We start from the raw sequence: 23,528 nt of genomic DNA, 5'->3' as shown, positions 1-23,528 counted from the left end.
AGTATCATTGTGTTTCCTTTTTCCACAGTTTCGTTCTTCCTGCTGGGACTACAAATCTAAAACCCTTCTGGTTCTTATGCACCATTTTTTTTAGAAAAAAAAAAAAAGCCAGACATTTCATTTGTAATGCCTCTTATTCATTTTTTGACATGACCTATTTGAACCCGTCTTTTGTGTTTACCGCTAGCTGCAATCTTGTAAGCTGTTTAAGGCTACAAAAGCCACATTTTGGCAACACTAAATATTGCTGATTCTGGCCAAGTAAGCAGCAGTCATAGTGATAACTAAAATTCATTTAAGATTATGTGTTTGATTCTTTTTCTTTTAATAAGTATGATCATAGCAATCCCTCTGCACTATATTGGCACTATAGTTAATTATCTATTACAAAAACATTTTAGTGGGTGCCAGTTCATTTAGTTACCGAGGAGACACTTTTACATTAGATAGAAAAACTTATCTGCCTGAAATATCAGCCCAGTCTTGTATCCGAAGTGCATAAGGGGTCACTGAATACACTGGTATATATAAAACTAATGTGAATCATACACTTTGCCAAGCTGCAGTAACTTTTAGAATCTGCTCTAAGAAGAATATGATCTACTTCCAAGTTCTGATGTAAAATGGCTCAGCTTCATAGGAACCAACCACAATGTATCATTTAATTTGTTAGCCACCCATGCATTTATATACATAAATAAATGAGGGGGGGGGGACCTTCATGCAGGACCTTTAAGGATTTTTCATATCACGTAAGCAGTAAACCTAAATGGTTGCTGTTCCTTGTTTCTCCCCTGCTTGTCTCTCTTCCTTCCTCCCTCTTTCGAACCCTCTTTCTCTCTCCTCTCCCATCCATCTTCACCTCGACTTTCATATATCTCTCTTCCTTTTTTTCCCCCGGTAGCCTGGGCTAATTGTTACATCGTTCTAGCACTAAAGTTGCCCTGTGTAGGAAGCTTGGCTGATTGCCGCTGGGTCTAACGCAGCATGGGGGAAGGGGAATTGAACAAGCATTGGCCGTCAGAGCTGGTTAGCTTCACAGAGCTCCTGTCACAACTACACTCACAATGCAACCTGTTTACTACCCAAGCCCCCTGCAATTACCAGCTCCCCAGCAGGGGCCAAGCTAGCGCCTGGGGAGAACTAACACTATCAGCTGAAAGGGGGACTGAACAAGGAGAGAGGAGGGAGAGCCCCATTAAGAGGCTGAGCCAGGGTTGTGGGTAAGCGACAAATTCTACAGGGACAAGCATGGTGCGAATATGTATGTGTGTGTGTCTGTAGATGTGTGTATTTGTGTGAGTGCACAGGTGAAATAATTTGGGAATTTGAACTGAAGGAGGCAGACAAGAAAGGAAAAAAAAGAGATTAACTAAGCACAAGAAAGGCAGGTAATGGATGCGTTACATTATAGGGTCTTCTCTTAAAATCAGCCTCTTTCTATTAGTCTATAAACCCACCATCAAAATGATTAAATCAATGAAGAAAGATACTATTTACGCAGTAAGAAGCCATAACAAATGGATAAGGATTTTAAGATGCCAGGAAAGAATAAAAGTGGATAACAGTATTGATGTGTTGAGTATGTAGTTGCATTTCAATCAACCTGTCACCATGACCTGGCCCTTGACTCACTGGGACAGTGGGGCAGTGAAACAGGCAGCAGCACGGGACCCCTACAACACAATGCTGCATCTAAACAGTCAATGTTGGGCAATGGGGGGGTAGTCTCAGTTTTATTTTAAAGAAAACAAAATTCATAAATATCTCTGAAATCATCAATAATATTTTTTCTGAGTGTTAGTAAGTAAATGACATCAACGATTTTTGTGAGGCAATGTTGCAGTGCTGTTAACCTTAACATTTAAGGAGGCACAACAAAGTGTTTCCAGAAGCTGATACTAACTTTGGCTGCATGAGAACATATTTCAAAAGCATTTTTTTTTTCATAAAAATAGATGATGGAACTTGCACCGAAGTCACATTTAAGTGGCATGTTAAGTAAATTTTAACAATTACTGTGGATGCACAAATAGCATGCAGTCCTGGCATTACATGGCCTTTCACAGTTGTTTTCTTTCTCCAGTTCCAGCATACATTTATTTTTATTTGACTGCAACAGACTCTTAAAAATGTTGTACAGTGTTTCAGGTTAAAACACTTCAACATTGGAGTGTCACTCTCAAAAATGTCTGTTACCTGCTTAAGCCTAGAAGTAGAACTGAAGTAGAATTTGAAGCAGAATTTTGTACCTTTGCCTAGTACCTTTTTTTCAAGATACAGTATAATAAGTCCCATTGTAAAACTGAAGTGTGCAAGGACAGGTCAAAGAAGGTCTGAAAAGGAGAGGTCATCTCTGAATGATAAGCTGGTTGGCATTTGTGGCTGGCATTGGCAAGTTAGAGGATATTTTAAAAAGATCAAGAAACTTTAAGTGCATCTTAGTCTAAGCAGCCAATAATTTGATTTTGTAGATGTTACTTTTCCTCTCTTACCCTTTTTGATTTCATGACATTTGTTAGTTCAGAAACATTGTGTTAGGGAGCCCGTACTGCCTGGACTAACTGTTATTAAACTCTTGATATGTGCCACAGACTTCACATTTCCCCAAGAGTATCTGACAAAAAACACCTTTTCCCCTTCTTACCTTATTTACCTTTATTGGTGGAGTAAACTGTCCACTGTTGTCCCAGTGTGTCCTCTATAACCCAAACCTATGGCTAATATCTCAATGAAATAATGTGTTGCACATTCTTATCTATATTGTATCCCAATGCTACATTTCTGTTTGATCTATCACCCCTCCCCCTAATCCTACTTCATCCACCGACCTATAATTCATCAGATACTCTTGGAAGCCATTCCCACCTGAAATCTCATCATCCATCCAATCAGTCTTTCATCTTTCCTCTTGCAATCTTTCCATCTCTCCCCATCTTGATCTTTTCTAACGGTGGGAATAGCTGTAGTGAAAGTCAGCTGTGGTCTTGAAGTGGAAGGAGCATTTTTTTTTTTCTTTTTCTCCCTGCCCACTTACACTGCACATCTACACGGATGGACTTGATGGCAGCCACCCCCACCCCGTTGTCAGCCTTGCAGTAGTAGCGACCTCCCTGCACCCTCTGGATGCCCTCAATGCGTAGTGTCTCATTGTAGATGGATGTTTCCTGGAACTTGTCTGACGCACTGCCTGCTGTCTTCGTCCACCGTACCTGAAGAGAGTGGGGGAAGGGTGGAGATGTTAAGAAGACGAAAGTGCTGTCGAAGGCAGTGAGTTATGTTAAAGGACAGAATCAGTCAAGTGTAACAGAAAAAAGTTGAGAAGGCAACAGAGCAAAGTTCTTCAAAAATGCACTTCTTTAAAAACATGAAAATCAAAAATGTAAACAAAAAAGTAGAAAAAGTCTCTGCGCCCAAAATCCTTGTGCAAGTACACATCTTGTAAAAACACCAATAAAATAATAACACATAGCGGTGACACTAACAAACACTGGCAAAGCACAACAAGATATTGTTCTTATCTGTCGATAGACAGAAAACAGATGTTCACTAAATGTTAGCAACACACTCAAGTAATATGCATTGCAAGTGTGTATGACCCTCAGAAGGAAAAAAGACTGCATCACTGTCAGTAAATTAAGTTAATGTAAATATCTGTCTGGTAGTCAAATAGGTCAAATACTCATTTATCAGCATGATTTGTTTTAAAACAGTGATCTGAAACTCCTTTCTAATTTTCTGTGGCAGTTGGCACAAGCATGCTGAAAGACTTGGAGTAGTTGGATGCATATCCTACCTAATTAATCATTTAAAACAATCCACACAAACAAGTGGAAGTGACCTGCAGAAATGCCAAGTCTGTATAAAGACAATTCCTTAATTTACTGTGTAGGTCATTTAATTGCATATATAGCAAATTAACATTATAAATGATTTTCTTTCACTGAGATAAAATCTGCCTTCTCCATAGAGAGGGAGTTAACAGCACTAAGCTCTGTACTCATGGTGTCTGTGATACTCAGACCATTAAGAGTTTTGACAAATTCTATATGGCTTTTCCACGCTTCAATTATCCTATCAAGCCATGGGAGCACCGCACGGCCGACAGCTACATGACACTTTCACTTGAATAATCAAACCCACAAACATTCGTGCACACACACAGATGCATAAAAGCCTGCAAACTCATCAGCACTGGAATGGTTTCCTCTTGCATATGTATCTGTATAACTATGTGTATACAGTCCATTAATCCCTATTAACCCTACTGTCTGTTATCAACCTCAGCAAGACTATCAACCATGTCCTGTTAAGGAGGTCAGAGAGGATAATAGGCAAAAGTCACTGATATAGAGCGATTGTCTGTATGTGTCCATGCAAACGTTTGCGTGTGGAAGTGTGCATTACCATTTTCATGCACTCTACTCTGCTTGTGTTCCTGGATCTGTACATCATATCTGGTTACCAATTCACTCCCACATATATGTGTGTGTCTGTCTGTGTGTTGATTAGAAAACAGGTTATATGGATTAGCAGATTATCAGTGCCTGTGTAAATGCGCTCTGTCTGTTTATTCAGCTCTGTTTGTGGGAGGGATTTGGAGGAGACAGACTGCCATTGATCAACCGGCCAAGGTGAGCAATGAAGCGAACCCTGTCTGTCCACGGTTTAGTGGCTCTAGTTTGGATGAGGGCACGTGTTTGTGTGTGGGTGTCTTTTGTGGACCTTTTTGAGACACACAAAGGGAGAGAGTGAAAGTGAGCATGAAGTGTGCATTTGTGTTTTCCTGCTTATCATTTTCTATGCAAGGATTAAAAGATGAGTCAAAATCTTACAAATTGTGAACACTTTGTTTGCTGAAGTTTTGTAGAAGTAGCATTTTAGAGTTATTCATAGGTTTTAAGTTCAGGGCCATTAGGCTCAAGTTCACTAGAATCTTAATGACAAGATTATGTACTAAGAATTTAAACTTAGGGAGAAATATACTACATCTCAGTTAAAGGCAGTTGTGTGCTTGATGATGTGTGTATACATGATGAAATTGTGAATGTAAAAATGAGGCTGAACATGAAATCTTGATAATGTATTGCACTCAAAATATTGAAGAAAGTCTGTGCAACATTTAAGTTTTCCATAATATTCCTGCTAAGAATAATGTAAAATAAGGAGATCGCAGGGTAAAGAGAGACAAATATGTAAGGAAGGAGTTTTACTTGGTTAGAAATAGTAGGTCTGTGTGAGGGAAAAATAAGGTCTGCATATGTAAGTGAGATATAGTTTTTTTTTCCAGCCTGCGAGAGTGAGTAAGAAAAAGAATAAGAGGGAATGATATATACTGTATTGCTGGCAGCTGTATGATGGGAAGAGAAAAAGTGCATCACACTGGGAGTTGCTCCACCAGGGTGGCAGATGAAGCAAAATAGAAGGAGGTGATACTGTGAATAAAGGAGATATTGTGTGCAATGCAGATGACAAACCAGGCGGCAGAGAAGCCTTTATCTGCCTGCGACACCAGCAGCTTAAAACTATCACCTGCACTCTCTTTCTCTGACCTCCTTCACCCTCCCTCTACACCTCTTTCTTTTCTTTTTCCTTCAATAGCCAGTGCCTTTTTTTCCTACTCCAGTCCTGAAAGATTGGTCTGGATATCTCTCTTAGTCCCTCATCTTATCCCTGTCTGGGCGCTTTTCTTGATACCTTTCTTTTATTTCTTTACAAAGTACAGGAAAGCCAAACACTCACTTGTCATCAGATTTTGTGTCTACATACACCTCCATTTACACACATGAAAGACACATATTTCCCCAGACTTACTCCCCCATCCACATGCTGGGAGATGAAGACACATTTGTTGAGTCAGAGACTTATAATATTAGCTCTTACATTCGGTTAGAAGTGTAATGTGAAGGGAAGTTTTGGTGTCCCATTGGATTGAGCCTGACATGAAAAGCGGCAGTTTTGTTCACTTTTTCTGTATTCAGGTGGTGATCTGTGTGCTGTCTAGGGCACAGATGTTTCAACAGGAGCATAGAAACAGCGCCAAGGAAAGAAGAACAACCTTTTCAGAGTATTTCAGGTGAAGGTTTAGGGGCCACTTGGTGTTTGTAAGGAAGGTGGGTGGGTTGGCCATTACGCCTTCTTTGAATGGGGTCATAGAATGCACTAAAATACTGGCCAGACTTAAATAAGCTAGTAAATGTTCCATTAGTGGCCAAGTGCTATGTGTTATTCGTTTATAGTATTTTCATCTTAGAGCATTTATTTCCTACCAGTGCATTACACTTTGCACACCATTAAAACCATTAGGACTGATAACATATCCATTTAATCATATGATATGTCTAACATAATTTTGAGTTATTATTGTTTAGTGAAACACTCTTTTAATTTTGGCTTAAAGGTGAACTTTTGGTACCTTCAGCAGCAGTCGTCTCCAGCCGTGTGCAAACTGCAGCAACAGTGTTTTTGATAAGTTGTTTTGGAAAGTATCATGGACGCTTCGTATTTATTTGATTCAAATAAACAGACCTGCTTGTCAGTGTCAAACATATTGCGACCCAACTAGCAAGTTAACATTTTCTGAGCAGCTCAAAGCTTCACCAGCCACAGTAAATATGCTGTGCTCCATAATACAGTTGGAAATTTGAACAATACCAGGTCCAAGTGAATTAGAAACACACACCTTGCTAAAACTACTGAAATCCAATACAAGGGCCCTGATAAAAACCAGTTTTTGAAGCTTATAATCCTCAGTAGACTTAATATAGAGCATTTAATGTTCAACATCCTTCCAAAATGTCCAGACAGTTGAATAAATGGCTCCTTCTCACAGCGACAACAAAACTAAACATTACAAGCTTTGAGTAAAGGACGGATTTATTATAGAGCTGTTGTATTGGATTTTAATGGATTTACTGTACCTATACTGGCAAAAGATACAGCCTGAAATCAGAAATTCTGGAAAAGGAAAAGAGAGAACGACAGCAGGCACTAATTATGCATGATGAATATGGATCTGAAACATTGATGGCATGCTTAGGAAGAAATGAGACAGCTACAAGGAGAAGAGAAGAGAAGATTGTTTAGGTGATAGGGAAGAAGAGGGCTCATGTGTGTTGACTATCCTGATAGGTCATTGGCCAGCAACTGTCAAATGTCTCTGTCTATTTGTTTTCGACTGTGTGTCTCTATGTGTGTGGTTGCCTTATTATCTCCTTTCTTTCTCAGCCCGTCTCTGTTTAATTCTGTCCCTCTATGATTCTGGCATTATCCTTCACATTTTTACTTTACATGTCGACACGACACAAACATGTTCCTCCCTCTCTGCATCGTACCATAAGGTTCTCACTTCACTCCTCAGACTGACACATCAGAGAGAATCAGCAGGATCTAGCAGATATGGTCCAGTGCCTGTAAGACACCATTGCACTGTTGTTCAAACTGGAAACTGACAGAACAACACAACAATACATCAGAGGCCTTAATACGGACATTTAGCTAGAAAAAGGATTTTGAGATGTTTCTACCATATTCCTCTCTATGCTAACCTGCAACATTCAGCTCACTGGCCACAAATAATGAAAATAAAACACAAGCAAACAAAATTTCTTCACCAGATGGTAAATAAATTGGATGTTGTTCACAAATTGGACAGGTCACTCCTGTGGACACCTGCTGTGCTCCACACCTAAAGTCAATAACGTTTGCAGTTGCTAATATGGTGTAATTTAACTACGTTGCTTTCTTTGATTCAAAGAAGTCAAATTGCACACTTAACAGAGAGATTTAGCTTTAAAACAAGGACATGCACAACCACTCAGTAAAACAAAGTGAAAATTAAATCCTTCCATGTTTGACATCACTGTAAGCAAAGCTTAGCTTGCAAGGCTTTCCCACCTCTATACAACTGCTTCCCGTGGCGCTACAGAAGTTGAATCCTTTATATTCCCTCTCAGTAACTCACAGAGAGCCTGCTAGGCTTGCCTTCCACAATTTTCCTAACTCTCTTCTTGATGTAGCACCAGCAGAGTTGACGATACAGTGCTTTATCCGTCCAACTGGCTCACTTACCGTGAATGGGCTTAAGATGGTAATCCTGTTATCGGGGAATACTACTTGGCACGGATGCAGACCCACACTCACACACACAGGCACTAAGGCATACATGAATGCACGCACAAGCACGGAAGATGCAACATCTGAGGGGAAGTGTGGGAAAGAAAGGGTGAAAGTAAATAGAATATCAGTAAAATTATGATGAAAAAATGCATAGTCCAGGTTGACAGCAGCAGCTTGAACTGATAAACACTGAAGTAATTATCCCAGCTCTGGTTTACGAACAATGGCTTTATTGAATAACTAAAAGTGACAAGGTGTGGATGACATGCAGCATAAGTCAAAACATCTACTGCATAGAAATATCTCTTTTAATTATCTGTCACAGCAGAGCAGAGGTGGATGGAGAGTATTTGCAAGAAAATTGGAATACGTGGGTTTCTAAAAGAGTTAGCACCAATGGCAAATAATAAATATAAGTTAAAGAACGGAGTTTGCCTATGTGCATCACAATCTGGTCTACTGCTTATCATTCCATTAACTCTTTTACTGTGTGATGACGAGCTTAAGGCCTTTTTCTTTCCTTTTACCCCTAAATAGAATAAACATATTTGTTTAGAGTGGTTCCCGGTTTTCTCCGTGTATCACTCCATTAAAAAAACACAAAAAATGACTCTGTTTGTGTGGAACATCAGCCATCCCTCTGTGCACAGATCACAGAAAAAAAGTTCAATAAAACTGACTCATTGATATTGAACACATCATCCTTCTCTCTAACCTTGTCATACAATATGGATGTCTTTATCACTCTTTTTGCCTCTGTAATATGAAACTAAGGCTGTGATAACATTACAGGAATCAGAAGAATCATCAGCATTTACAAAAAAAGGCATAATCTTGAAAATAATAAAAATAAATGCATGTGGTTAACAAAGTCATTTACATTTGCCTGCATAGCATACAGATGTTAAAACACTTAACATCAGCACTTTCTTAGTTTCAAAACGTGTGATTTATGAATATTCAGTTAATGTGCCTTCTTGAGGGCAAGTAAAAAGAAATGCACTATTTACATTTCTGGAAGTGTCTCAATAGTTTGCTCAACATTTGCTTGACCATCAGATAGTTTAAGTCAGAAGAAAACAAACAGGGGCAGACCGCATCAGCAGATATACAGAGCTCTCTCCAAAGTGTCAACAGCCGTCAGCTGCAGTGTCAGCTGCTACCTAACACACTCTGCTCATGTTGGATGTGTTAGCCGTAATGAGTAATGGCTAATTATTACAAGCACGGCATAGGATGGGGAAATTTGAGCATAGCCATCTTTTTTTTTTTGAGTATGTCCTGATCAGATGATGTCAGGCTGCTGAGAAATGAGAAACTGAAGAAGGCTTACACACAAGGGAAGAAAAAGAATCTTATGGATTACTTTGCCCTACGATATCAATTAAAGCACGGATCAACCAATAAAGTCCGAACATCCACGGTTTTGACTTGTGCTCAGACTGAAAAAGCTCTGCGGCTCTAGCTTTCAACAAAGCTATCTTAAATTTTTCCCCACAAAGAGCTCAAATCGTTTAAGTGGGAAACAAATGCAACACCTTTGCTGCGAAACAAGACCCTTATCCCACGCATGCAAACATCTTAATCAGGAAATCACTGGATGCATGAAAGCCACAGCATTCATAATGATGTTCCAAATGCCACAGCAAACTGCTTCTGTTCTAAAAGTGCCTGAAAAAGACTAGAATAAAACAATCTTAAAATGTAATATTACTTTATAACTTTTAAATAAAACATACATCATCAAACAAGCACACATACCTGTCTCTCATTGTCTAGTCTCTAGTCAATACAGACTTTGCTTTTTTTCTGTGGTTTCATTTTAGTTTGTAAGAACAGACGTTTAGACCTTAACTTTATTATTTTTAGTCTCAGAGAGGGTTTCATCTACAAAGCACAGTGTGTGTTACCACGGCAGCAGACACTCCAGAGACACTCAAACATACAGAAAAGGTATGGAAGACTCCAATACAGAGGTCTTCACCCAGGAACATCACCAGCACAAGTATTTTGTTTTGAGATCTAATTTGATGCGGTGTTTGTGTTCTCTCTCAATGTCTCAAGCAGTCAAGGACAGTGATCCTTGCACTCACAGAAAAGCTGTCTGGCTGAACAAGAGTGAAGTGATATGTAGACATGACACAAAAGCTACACTTTAAAGAGGCATCCCTATGTGAAAGACTTGATTAGCCAAGTAGATATATCCTAATCTATTCAAACACATCTTCATGAAGCCAAAAGGCAATGTAACACACAAATACCATAAATGTATAAGAAGCAAGGCAAAAGAAGAAAATTACAATGTAGGTACAATAGCCCACATATGAATCCTTTGTTCAGATATAGTATCAATTAAATTCTAGGCATTGATTTAAAAACAGAAAGTTGGAGAAGGCCTTGGGTTGTTGAATTCGCTTGTTTGTTGTTTAGTTTCAAATCAAAGAAGTCTGAATAGCTCATAACAGCAGATCTAAAAGTGAACTTGGCCTCAAAGCATCTGCTCGTCTATAAACTAACAGTAGTGCTTCAAAATTGATTCTTTAACAAACAATAAGTCAATCGAATATAAGCTGATGAAACTGGACAGTTTCACACTGTTCTTTATTTAGTAATAATACGACATAAACATGGAAGCATGTTTTGCAAATTAATTTTAAAAAAGGGAGTTTTCTCATTCCAACATCCCAAAGCAAGCAAGACGAACCCGCCAAAAAGATGGAAATAAAAGGTATGAGAGCCTTGAAGATTGCTAAACTGGATTCAAATAACTCTGAAAGCATTAGTTTTAATAAATCAATAAACTTTAAATAATAATAGTTATATGATAATAGTTCACCGTGCTACAGTCTCGTTAGGACAAAATTAGACTATGCTTTATTGGCCCAGCCAAACGTAAATTTTAAATGCTTAAAAAAGTTTGTGAACACAATTGAAAGCATGTTCACAGACAACTTGAGTGGAACTACCATGAAAAATGGCAGTTGTTAAAAAAAAATCTAATTGTACTTGTTTAAAATAAATGAGGCATACATTTAATTTTGTGGATGTGAAAACTTCTAAATACTTAAGCCTGTAGACAGCATAACAACAGAATGACCTTCCAAAATACAAAATGGATCGCAACCAATGCCTTTTTATGGAGCATGTGAAATACAAGATCTGAAGCAGATGTTTTGCCTCATCTTGTGATTTATTGTCATCTGTTGTTGAGTTTGGAATACGCTCAAGTAGTCCCGTCTACAAGCGTAAACATAATAAGCACAATTTCCCACCTCATCCTCATGTCTTGATTCTCGTTCTCTTTTATTAGTGGTCAGCATGTCCTCTGCACCGTGCAGCACTTATCATTGCGATTCATCTATCTTGTTAGAGTTTGTTTTCTTATCTCTGCTCTTGATGTCTTTCGTTTGTTCTCGGTTTTCAGTTGGTATTCACATTCATAATCTTGATGACAGACATGTTTTTGTGTATTCAACCACATGTCTAAAAGTGAAACTACCTGGGTGGTGTGTATGCTGAAACATATTTTTTTCTTATGGCTTCAAAGAGATCATGAAAGTAAGTCAAAGATTGCTTGTCTTTTTTGCTGGCTTTGTCATGCAGAGATTTTTTACACGTTACCAATTTTTTATGCAATTTTTTGATGCTTCAAGTTAATAACGATCGTGTTTTATCTCCTTCATCAAGTCCTTAAAATTTTCATGTCCCTTCATCATACCCTTGTATTTTTTACTGCAATAAAAAAAAGGAGAGAGTTGATTGTTTTTAGTTCCAAGTCCATTTCTTCTTCTTCTTCTTCCCCTAACCTGTCTTTTTCGCACTTCTTCTTCTCTCCATCTTTCTTGTCTTTTCTTGCTCTCATCTTCCTCTTCATTCTTCCTCTCCATCCACTTAGGGGTCAAGCAGTGACCTTGTTTGTGTCTAGGTCGTGTTCTTGCTGAGTGCCTGTGCAGCCTCGTGCTGCCACCTGATCAGCTTTGCTTTCAGCCTCACTATCGATCGCATTCCACTCACCCCTCAAGGACAGAAATCCAAAACCATATTCCAGACCGCAGCCCTCATCTTCCTCCCTCCATTCCTTCCTCTTTCCCACTTCTTTTTTCTCTGCCTCTCCACTTTTCTCATCTATAATTCTCTCTCTACCTTTTCCTCGTATAGAATTCATCACGCACGCACACACCCATGCAAGTCTCAAGGTTGCAATGACCAGAAGACCCATGAATAAATAATAAGGAGGTAGGAATCACTTTCAGAAAAACCATTTACTCTCCTATTGTGTTTTTGAAGAAGCTGTGAGAGTGTGTGTGCGAGCTCTATGTGTGTGTAACAAGAAAAGCTTTGTGAGTGAGACTACAGTGCTTTGTTAACTAAAAGCCCCGCTGTCTCAGGAGTTAACTTGAGTGATGCTACGAGCACCTTGTAGGTGACCTCTAACACTGATTTTTTTTTCTTGTGTAGATACTTTGATTTCTTTTTCCTTCTTTCTTTAAAGAGTCTTACAATATTTGTGGGTATAACCAATGAGGGTGGCAGAAGGACAGTGTAGCAGAAAGGAAATGTGTCACCTTGTCTTGAAAAACTCATTCTTTTAAAATTGTCTAAGGTCATTTTTGCCATGAAACAAAACAAAGAGGTGAGTATGGGCCAGCTGTTTTGTTTCCCGTGAACACAATATGCATACAGTTTGACTTTTCCCAAAGCAAGATGGTCCGTGAGCTAAACTGTTTTTGACTTGATATATGCTTTGTTGCAGTTGGTCTGAAGTATAGAGACAATAGAAATGGGAGCGAGAGCTTAAAATGAACAGAAAAAGAGGCAGTGTGGAATGGGGAATTTAAGGAGTTATAGGCAGGGACAGGATGGAGAAAAAATAAGCGTGGAAGAGAGAAGGATAAGACAAGGACGAAAGAAGAGTAAAGGGAAGAAATGACTTGTAGTGAGTGATAAAAAGGAGAGAGCAGAGACTGAGACAATATGAAGGAGAAGGCAGCAACAAAAAGAGGAAAACAGACATAGACAAAGAAAGACATAGACAGAGAAAGAAATGATTAGATTTTTCTCTCCTCTGTATGGATCAGGGTGAGAGCTCCCATTTCAATCCAATCTAGCTCAGGCAAAAGTAAACAATCAGTCTTGATAAAGGATTGGATAAATCCTCAATCAGTCTCATTTTCAGTAAAGAAGCTATTTATTGGGCTGGCCTCACATGGCTAAATTGGATCCTCCTTCTTCTGAGCAAGCTGAAGTGAGAGAGAAAAAGCGGAGAAAGTGAATCATCTGTGAGAAGGCACAGATTAAAGTTTTTGTGAATAAAATGGTCCTTGCATTAAAAAATAATACACAGTATAAAAGTCTTTACTGGTAATACATGTAGACTGAAAATGTAGGAAAAGCCACTGCCAATCAGAACTCATACATCATATTCCTGTGATCTTAAATCGACTCATCAAAATGTGGGACAAGTAGCTCCCTCACAAAGCCAGAAACCAGAGACAGGCAGAACACTCTGAACTGGTATCAAACAACTCGTGATTAATAAAATATAAAGCCCTAATGTTTTTAAAGAGTCAGTGTGGTCTGCTATGGAGTGGGTGTGTTTATCAATAAATGCATTAAAATGTTGTCAGCATAAATTTGTAAGTCTATTGTTTCTCTGAAGGGTGAAAACAGAGAGCATTATGAGGACATTCGTGTTAGAATAGAGTACAGCCATAAATAATAACAAAGCTGCCAGAACACTTGGAACATCTTGCCTGTCTGCCAACACCTAGAGGCCAATACAAACTTCCCAGTTAGGATGGGGAGGGGGGGAAGGACGCAGTTCACTGCAGTAGCTGTCATATCTCTTTTTCTTCTTCATGAGGTGAACATTCAACAGAATAAAGCGACCAGTTCCAAAATAAGATGAAAACAGTTCTACTCCTATGGAAAACAAACAGAAATGATCCAACAGAAAAGAAATAAGATTATTTCTGTAATATTTCTATGTATTACACTATGAGCTACTTGCAAAGTGGCACTTTTACTTTGTTATCAAGTCGTGCATATACAACATAAAGCATTACCTATACATATATTCATTTTCTTTTTCATAAACACATTGGTAGGTTTATAAGATTGCTAAGAAAGATAACACCACATAAACTGTTTTAAAAGGTTTTGACCACACTTTATTTAGACATTTCTTAGTTTTGAAAATACGGATCAGTCTTCTTTTAATAATCTTTCGCCACATGTTTTCACATGTCCTGCACAGTGTATCATATAGCTTTCATATAAAAAGAATTTCAGGCAGAGCTAATACAATAAGAAGACTGTTATTTCTGCAAAAATATATATCAGGCTCTATCGCTCTGTTCTGGGATCTCTCTGCCCTTCAAAGTGCAAATATGAAAAGTATAGTAATGAAGAGAGAGCACTATTCCCCACTTTTTTATGTGTATACATGTAAAGGTAGAGGTTGAGAAAAGAAAAAGCAAAATCCCCAGAACATTGCATGAAATTGGTGGAGGGACTGTGGTAGAAATCTGAGTTAAATTACAGACTGTAAGACTCCAAGTGTCTTCCTATATTCTTTATTCAACCTTTATGAAGGGTCCAAAGGGGTCCAGAAGGGTTTCTTTTCTTTTGTTGTGGGTATGTGGCAACAAAGGAAAAAGAAACCCCCTGCCTATAAAGCTTGGCTTATCACATACATAGAATATCTGCTGTCTGTCTGGAGTGAAAGTAGTTTTACTTTCACAGAACAAAGAACTATGATTCCGAACCTGCTTCTTCTCTCCTAAGGATCATACAAAGTGTCTGTTTCACACCCCAAATTCCTATATACTGATAAAGACAGTTCATATATATGTCAGATAATAGTTAAACAAATTACAAAGAAGACTTATGTTTATAAGCAAACTATGTGTATAGACAATTGTACATAAACTTGCATTAACTTGTGTTTTTCTATTACAGGTCGCAAGAACATGATTTTAAAGTAGTAATATTATCTTTTTGTGGCTAAAAACATCATAAGTTAGATGAATATTAGAGACGTTTCATCCAAAGAATCCCTGAGCTTTATAGGTTGGATTTCTATTGTGTACGTTTACCAAAGTGCAACATGTTAGAGCAAACAGACAAAAACGGCTTTGTGAGCTTTCATTTTTAGTCTACTCACTATGACTAATGTATAAAATGTAATGTACCAGAAAAAAAATACCTGAAACCACAACTTTGTGTGTTGCCAGAAGTGGAGATTCAATATGTGTAAGGAAGAGACTGCATGAGAAGTAAGGATGGATGGAGGAGAAGCTGGGGTGACAAGGATCAAGTTATCAATACAGCCAATAGAGATCAGTGGAAACTCTGTAACCCCAATGGGACACAATGCAGAATGCTACAGTGTGCTATTCAAGCAGAGCACACTCGGACAGAGGTCAGCACTCTGTTTACATCCACTGTAACAGTAAAAATCCTTTTCTGGTTTTTGGATTTGATGTGTCTCATGCTCCCTTAATGAAGGTAGCATAAAACAATAACAAAACACTAGCACACCTGTTTCTAAGTAACAGGTTTATGCTACAACCTTTATTTATGCAATCACTCAATAACATGGCCTTCAAATTCCCTCTCCAATCACCAGATCAGAATCCAAAAGAACATTATTTTGGATGTGATGAATGAAAAAATTTGCAGCATGTATGCACAACTGAAAAATGATCAAATCTGCATAAAAAACAAAATGTGGTACGGTTGTAGATGGTATGGCTGACTGAGGATTTTTCCAAAGTGCCGATCTACTGGGATTTTTACACACAACCATCTCTAAAGTTTCCAGAGAATGGTTCAAAACAGGAAAAAATGAGCAGTGGCTCATGGTGAAAACGCTTTATTGATGGCAGAGTTCAGAGAAAAATCACCACATTCGGTCAAGCTGATGGAAAGGCAACAGTAAAACAAATAACCGGTTAAAAGAACGAGCTTAGAGGGCCCCTAATGAACCACAGCATCAGATGAACACACCAGGTGCCACTCATGTCACCTAAAGACAGAAAGACAGTGAAATGAAAGGATCCGAATTTGGCATAAATACTAGTGTGCATAAGTCCTGATGGTGGGGTAATGGTTTGGGGCATATTTGAGCCCCTTAGTACAAATAGAGCATAATTTGAATGTTGCAGTCCATAAAAGTATTGTTGCTGACTCTGTCCACTGTAAACATCTTATAATGGCAACGCTCAGTATTTCGCAGCTCATATCATTACAGTCTGGTCTCTAAGTTTACTGTACTTAAATGGTACTTCTGGGATGTGGTGGAAGCTAGGAATCAAATCAGGAAGGTGCTGCCCACAAATGTGCAGAAACTGTAATAATATTATGTCGTTTTCAGCCAGATCTCTGAGGGTTGTATCCTGCACTTGCACAATGAATAATTAAGGCAGAAACCAACACAGCTATAGCACAATGTAACTAAGAAAGGATCTGACTTCTCCAGTGCCACCATAATTCCTTGTTATTGACCCCACACTGACCCATTATGTTCTCTTTCTGTGTTTGTATCTTAGCTCTGTCTTCGCCTCTCTTTGTAGTGCATTTTGCATGTGGTTTCAATCTACATTGCAGCTTATTGTTTATTTGAATTGTTATTTTTATTACATTAGCAAATTGCATTACAAAGCTGGGTAAAGCTGGGTAAAACCCATAACCTTTGGTAGAGTTAATAATTTCAAATAGCTCTAGCTAAACAGGTCTGGTCCATCAGCCTGTTCCACATCCTTAACTCTTCATTTCACACAACATGGCTATGACCCTATATACAAGTCTGACAGTTGTTGGCTTTCAGCTTCTTCTGTAACATTTCTAAAATATGTTGAATTGATATACCTTTATTAGTCCCACAAGGGGAAATTTCATGTTGTAAAGAGTGGTTTTAGAAAAATATAAGGATGTTGCTCTTTAATCCAAGGTGACTGACTGTTCTACACTTGGAGTAGCTCAGTAGCAAATCCAACGGGTCCAGGTGCCATTTGACATCATGGAATCTAACACTAACAAAAACACCTAAAAGTTTAGAAGTGCTTGGACCTTTGGCTTAGATGGTTTTAAATCAGAAGTGGGTGTTTATAATAATACTCACAATGATGTCTAAATGAGCAAATGTGGCCATAGTAATTAACTTATTTTCTTCAAATTTGATCGACTAAATAATCATATCTTTACTTTATTTGAAATATCTATAAAATTGTCAAGCAATTTACATATATATTTCCTCTTCAACTTTGAATGTGAATGATATAATAAAGATATATTACTTCTCATTCAATTTCTGGTGCAAGGACAGAGAAAACCAAATGTTTTCTGAGCTGCAACTCTTTGCTAGTTCTTTATTTGTCTTTTCCATCTCTAACTGCCTCTGTTTGTTAGTTTGTGTCTACATACACGTTTCCTCACTGACGGCAGCACATGCACTAACTCAACCGATGTCTCTTTGCCAGAGGCACTGTACGTCTTGTCTGTGCATACACCATATATATTTTACATTCTGACAATGTGACCAAAGTGATCATTATTCAAAATACAGTTCCACCTCCGACCAAGAGAACAAGCAATCACTGACGCAATTTCCTACATCTTTGAACTGCTCTAGGGGAATGAACTTGTGTAGTATGTGTTATGCAGAGTATGTTTTGTGTAATGATTATTCCAGTGTTGCTGAAAATAAAAGTTTTATTAAAAGTTGCATTTGTTCCTGGGAACGCGGCCTGTAAATTTAAAGTGTACGTCTGTATGTGTGTGTGTCTATGCTTGTATCCAAGAGCAAGCGAGTCACAGAGACGGAGAGAATTGGAGGAAACAAATAGGAGAGGAAAGACAGCCACTCTTAGTATGGGCAGGTAAGGTCAACAGTTTGGTATGTAATTAGATTCTGCGCCTTTTGTACAAATGATTGTTTTGCATCTGCAGAGTCATGCAATCAAGCCCTTTTTCGTTGTTTTTTTTTTCAAACACACACTCTCATACACATCCATCGTCGAGTTACACATACACACAAATAGAAGAAAACAAGGCTTAGACACAGGCACTGTTTTATTCATGCTGATGTGATGCCAGTGGACATGCACCCGTGAGGAACACTGCTTTTCTCACCTCACACACTTGCACACAAGTACACACAACACACACAACCCCTCCACAGTCACCTCAGTTCATTTCATTTCATCTAGCTATGTACGCTCACACAGATGTATGCTCACAGAGAGATCCTGATGCAAAATGTTTCACTGGGGTTCAACCCAGGGAGCCAGATGGGTCGAGGGTGGACTGCACCTCCTGCTCAACTTTTATGTGTGTGCTGTTTGGAAAGTATTTTTCACTATTTGTTAATGCGTATATTTTGGTGTTAGTATGGTCATATATTTTAAGGACTGCTTATATGTACATAGTGTGTATTTAAAATATGTCTTTATAAAAGATTAAAGCAATCCTCCTTTCAAGTATACAAATTGCTAATGCACGCAAAGCCTAGCATGCACAATGCTTTCATCCTTACTTCTTTCTAATGCAGCTTAATATATACCCATTACTTATTTATAGTCACAGTGCATGTGATCATTCTTGTGCTAGTTTTGAGAACTTTATTTTTATAGTACAACATAACTATAATATAACAATAATAAAGTTTGTCATTTACAAAAGATCCATTACTGTAGCTGGACAGTTAGCCTCGCCAAAGGCAGGTATTTTAAATAAACTGAAACAGTTTAAGTACAGAGTACAGATTTTTCCATTTTAATCGTTCTGTAGAACTTAACTGATTATATTAAGTCAGAAAGCAGATTCTTTATATAAAGCTGCCCCTACTCATCAAAACCATTTTAAAGGGCTAAATTATATGTACTGAATCTCTTTCTCCTTCTTTGTCACATACAGACGAAGATATATACGTGTATTTACAGAAATAATGAGAAAAGGCCACGCTCTAGGTTCCTTTGGACTCAAAAGTGGGTGGGCAGAGGCATAAGCTAATCGTTAGGCTTTTGCCCAGCAAGCTGGGATTCCAGTCCTGTCTGAACTATTAACATCTGATGTTCTTTTTTTGCCTTTTTGTTTTCAATGTTTCCTTATTTAGGATAAGGCACAAAAAACTACTTGTTTCAGATTACAGAGTACATGGCCCAAAATGTATTTTGTAACGTATTCCTTTATATTACTCAATGAGAGTAACGTATTCTGAGTACTTTGGATGGTTACACTGGATTGGTTTAAGAAATGGTAACTGTTTTGGTTAAAATACATCCTTTTGCAGGTAAAACGGAGTTCATGTACTAAACTCCCTGTAAAACCAGAACACCAGTGGCATTGTAGCTCAGATGGCTCAGAAAACCACCTCACTTTACATGTTATTTCTTGTAAAATGACAAATGTGACCGTTACCTTGAGCTTCAGCACAATTTCAGTGAAGAGCCATTAGGTAATCCTTCTCTATAGGTTTAATTACATTTTGAACAATACTGTAGGAAGAGTAATATTTATTGTGAAATGCGCAGGTGGAAACACGGTCATCAGTTGCTCATTCAAATGAGATAAAAATGATACTAAAATGGTGCTAAAGTGTGTATGTAACAAGTTTGGAGTTGGCTTAAATGTTTCACAGAGTGAACAAAGGAAAGTATGGCTTTAGTTAATTCCAGTGTAAACAGAGTAAATTAAGAGATTATGTGACTAAACACAAACAAAAGAATGACACGATAAACATAAGTAATGACTAACTGGTGATTCATACTATTTATGCTACCGTGTACAGGGCAACTGATGGTAATCATAAAATGTGTCCATGTTGCCTGAAGTGTTTTCAGTCACCAGCATGTTTTGCCTGAAAGTGCTGCAGTGAAAATAGTCCCTACATGTAAACAAAGCTGAATTTTACCAGCTTTGAGGAGGTGTTCATGCATTATAACAACATCATCATCTTCACATGACCTTAGGCTTTCTTATATTTGTCTTGGGAAAATAGCAAATAAAGACAGAAAAACTAGAGTTTGAACACTGAGAATCCAGCAAGACAGGAAAGATCTGAAAATGTGGAAATTCTTGATGACAGTCGGCTGATCAATGCTCTTTGATTATACTACTGCAATCAGTGATAGACTCTGACTAACCAAAGGACACATGGGTGCTACTTTCATAAATATGGTATGGTCTTATCAGCTTTAGTTTGATCCATTTCATACATAAAATACAGGAATTTTATGTATTAGATTTTTTTAAATGCCAGTTTTAATAAACTACATAAATGCATTTTAATAGATAATATATCAAACACAGGAAAAGTTTAAATCAAAACATTTACCAGACTAAATGAGAGTAGCCCATATGGTTGCTAAAACTATGTTTTAGAATGACAAGAGACATTGCTGTCAAGGTATCATTGAGCAAGAGAGGTGGAACGTACCTGCTCGCTCAGTGAAGGTCACAGTGGATCACCAAGAACATATATTGCATGTATAAATGCACATTTTAATAAATGCCCGGTGAGTGGTCTTGGAGCTTACCTGGGGTCGTGGATGTCCTTTAACAATACACTGAAGCACTAGTGTGTCTCCTTCTTTGATGGTGTAGATCCTCTCACTCATGTTATCATCTTTGACGTTACATGCTGCGCCCGAGTGCACAATCTGGGCGTTGGCAGGAGCTGTGAAAGAAGGCATGGACACACACACACACATACACCACAACCAAGCATGTAGTCATGCAGGCACACACATATACACACAGACAAACACAAAGGAAGAGAAAACCACATTACATATTTAGTAACATTTCTGCAGCAGAATAAAAGGTCATAGTCTTGTGGGTGTATGTGTAACACTAGTGCTAGTATTGATGACTCAGATAAATAAATATATCACATTACTCCTTTATCTGCATGATCTGACAAAAATTTACAAAAATGCAGCAGTGTCATGTGGATCAGTGTCTGAGGGAATGCAGACATTTATTGGGAAACTGAAACGTTGGTCACCTTTAGAAGTTCAAAAGGTTGAATCTTTACTCTGGAACAATGTTTTTGTCTTTAACAGATTAAGTTGTGTGGTAATGGAAGTTTTATATGTTAGACATTACAAGATAGGTTTAATAAAGTTGTTAGTTGTAACCTGTGTCAGTCTGCATTATACTATCATGTGGAAAAAGTCAAATGCACTTGTATGGCTTGTTTAGAAGGGTTGCCAAGAAGAAGCCTCTTTTCTCTAAAAAGAACATGACAGCACAACTTAGGTTTGCAAAGCTGTATCTGAGCAAACCATAAAACTCCTGGACAAATTTCCCTTAGACAAACAAGACCAAAGTGGAAACATTTGGCCATAATGCACAGCACCACATTTAGTGAAAACCAAAAAACAGCATATCGGTAGGGGTGGAGGTGATGATTTAGACTTGCAATCACTGTCTGAACCATGAACTCCTCTGTATACCAAAGTATTCTAAGCTGTGATGTGAGGCCAGCTGTCAAACAGCTAAAGCTTGATCAAAACTATGTCAATGATCTCAAGCATACCAGTAAATCTACAGTGGCTTGCAAAAGTATTCGGCCGCCTTGAACTTTTCCACATTTTGTCACATTACAGCCACAAACATGAATCAATGTTATTGGAATTCCACGTGAAAGACCAATACAAAGTGGTGTACACGTGAGAAGTGGAACGAAAATCATACATGATTCCAAACATTTTTTACAAAAAAATAACTGCAAAGTGGGGTGTGCGTAATTATTCAGCCCCCTGAGTCAGTACTTTGTAGAACCACCTTTTGCTGCAATTACAGCTGCCAGTCTTTTAGGGTATGTCTCTACCAGCTTTGCACATCTAGAGACTGAAATCCTTGCCCATTCTTCTTTGCAAAACAGCTCCAGCTCAGTCAGATTAGATGGACAGCGTTTGTGAACAGCAGTTTTCAGATCTTGCCACAGATTCTCGATTGGATTTAGATCTGGACTTTGACTGGGCCATTCTAACACATGGATAGGTTTTGTTTTAAACCATTCCATTGTTGCCCTGGCTTTATGTTCAGGGTCGTTGTCCTGCTGGAAGGTGAACGTCCGCCCCAGTCTCAAGTCTTTTGCAGACTCCAAGAGGTTTTCTTCCAAGATTGCCCTGTATTTGGCTCCATCCATCTTCCCATCAACTCTGACCAGCTTCCCTGTCCCTGCTGAAGAAAAGCACCCCCAGAGCATGATGCTGCCACCACCATATTTGACAGTAGGGATGGTGTGTTCAGAGTGATGTGCAGTGTTAGTTTTCCGCCACACATAGCGTTTTTGCATTTTGGCCAAAAGTTCCATTTTGGTCTCATCTGACCAGAGCACCTTCTTCCACATGTTTGCTGTGTCCCCACATGGCTTGTGGCAAACTGCAAACGGGACTTCTTATGGTTTTCTGTTAACAATGGCTTTCTTCTTGCCACTCTTCCATAAAGGCCAACTTTGTGCAGTGCACGACTAATAGTTGTCCTATGGACAGATTCCCCCACCTGAGCTGTAGATCTCTGCAGCTCGTCCAGAGTCACCATGGGCCTCTTGGCTGCATTTCTGATCAGCGCTCTCCTTGTTCGGCCTGTGAGTTTAGGTGGACGGCCTTGTCTTGGTAGGTTTCCAGTTGTGCCATACTCCTTCCATTTCTGAATGATGGCTTGAACAGTGCTCCGTGGGATGTTCAAGGCTTGGGAAATCTTTTTGTGGCTTAAGCCTGCTTTAAATTTCTCAAAAACTTTATCCCTGATCTCTCTGGTGTGTTCTTTGGACTTCATGGTGTTGTTGCTCCCAATATTCTCTTAGACAACCTCTGAGGCCGTCACAGAGCAGCTGTATTTGTACTGACATTAGATTACACACAGGTGCACTCTATTTAGTCATTGGCTCTCATCAGGCAATGTCTATGGGCAACTGACTGCACTCAGACCAAAGGGGGCTGAATAATTACGCACACCCCACTTTGCAGTTATTTATTTGTAAAAAATGTTTGGAATCATGTATGATTTTCGTTCCACTTCTGACGTGTACACCACTTTGTATTGGTCTTTCACGTGGAATTCCCATAAAATTGATTCATGTTTGTGGATGTAAGGATGGTGAGACTTTAAGAGAGTTATGTATAACTGAAAGTCTGCAAATCTCAATAAACAGAAGCAAACTTTTTTATGAAGAGGGTTTGAATATTTTTGTTGTAGAAAATATCAACAGCTTACTAAGGCTGGTTCATTATTGATCCCCCCCCCCCCCCAAAAAAAATCTATGCGTACAGTATTCATAACAAAAAATGAAAACAAGATTTTCTGTCCAGTTATAATGATCAACAAATTCCCACATCCCAATAAAACATGGAGTAGAAAGCAGTTTGTGGCATACTCTGAAGCAATAACGGATGACA

The 23,528-nt window shown here is 38.5% G+C and overlaps 1 protein-coding gene across 3 annotated transcripts in view; it reads right to left on the bottom strand.

Annotated features, from left to right (window-relative positions):
• LOC116313280 (MAM domain-containing glycosylphosphatidylinositol anchor protein 1) overlaps positions 1-23,528 on the bottom strand; it is a 182,135-nt gene that overhangs the window by 107,359 nt on the left and 51,248 nt on the right. For 2 of the 3 annotated variants that reach the window (XM_039612052.1, XM_039612061.1), the window contains exons 3-4: positions 20,658-20,797; positions 3,038-3,212 (exon numbers count right to left, since the gene is read on the bottom strand). In XM_039612052.1, the coding sequence (XP_039467986.1) occupies positions 3,038-3,212; positions 20,658-20,797 (315 nt within the window). Of the gene's footprint in view, positions 1-3,037; positions 3,213-20,657; positions 20,798-23,528 lie in introns of those variants that run through there. The other variant, XM_039612062.1, reaches the window with a different exon arrangement.

Source organism: Oreochromis aureus, linkage group 1, assembly GCF_013358895.1.
Source record: "Oreochromis aureus strain Israel breed Guangdong linkage group 1, ZZ_aureus, whole genome shotgun sequence".
Classification (NCBI taxonomy): domain Eukaryota; kingdom Metazoa; phylum Chordata; class Actinopteri; order Cichliformes; family Cichlidae; genus Oreochromis; species Oreochromis aureus.
Note: the sequence above shows the minus strand (reverse complement) of the source record. Positions and strands in the feature narration are given on the sequence as shown.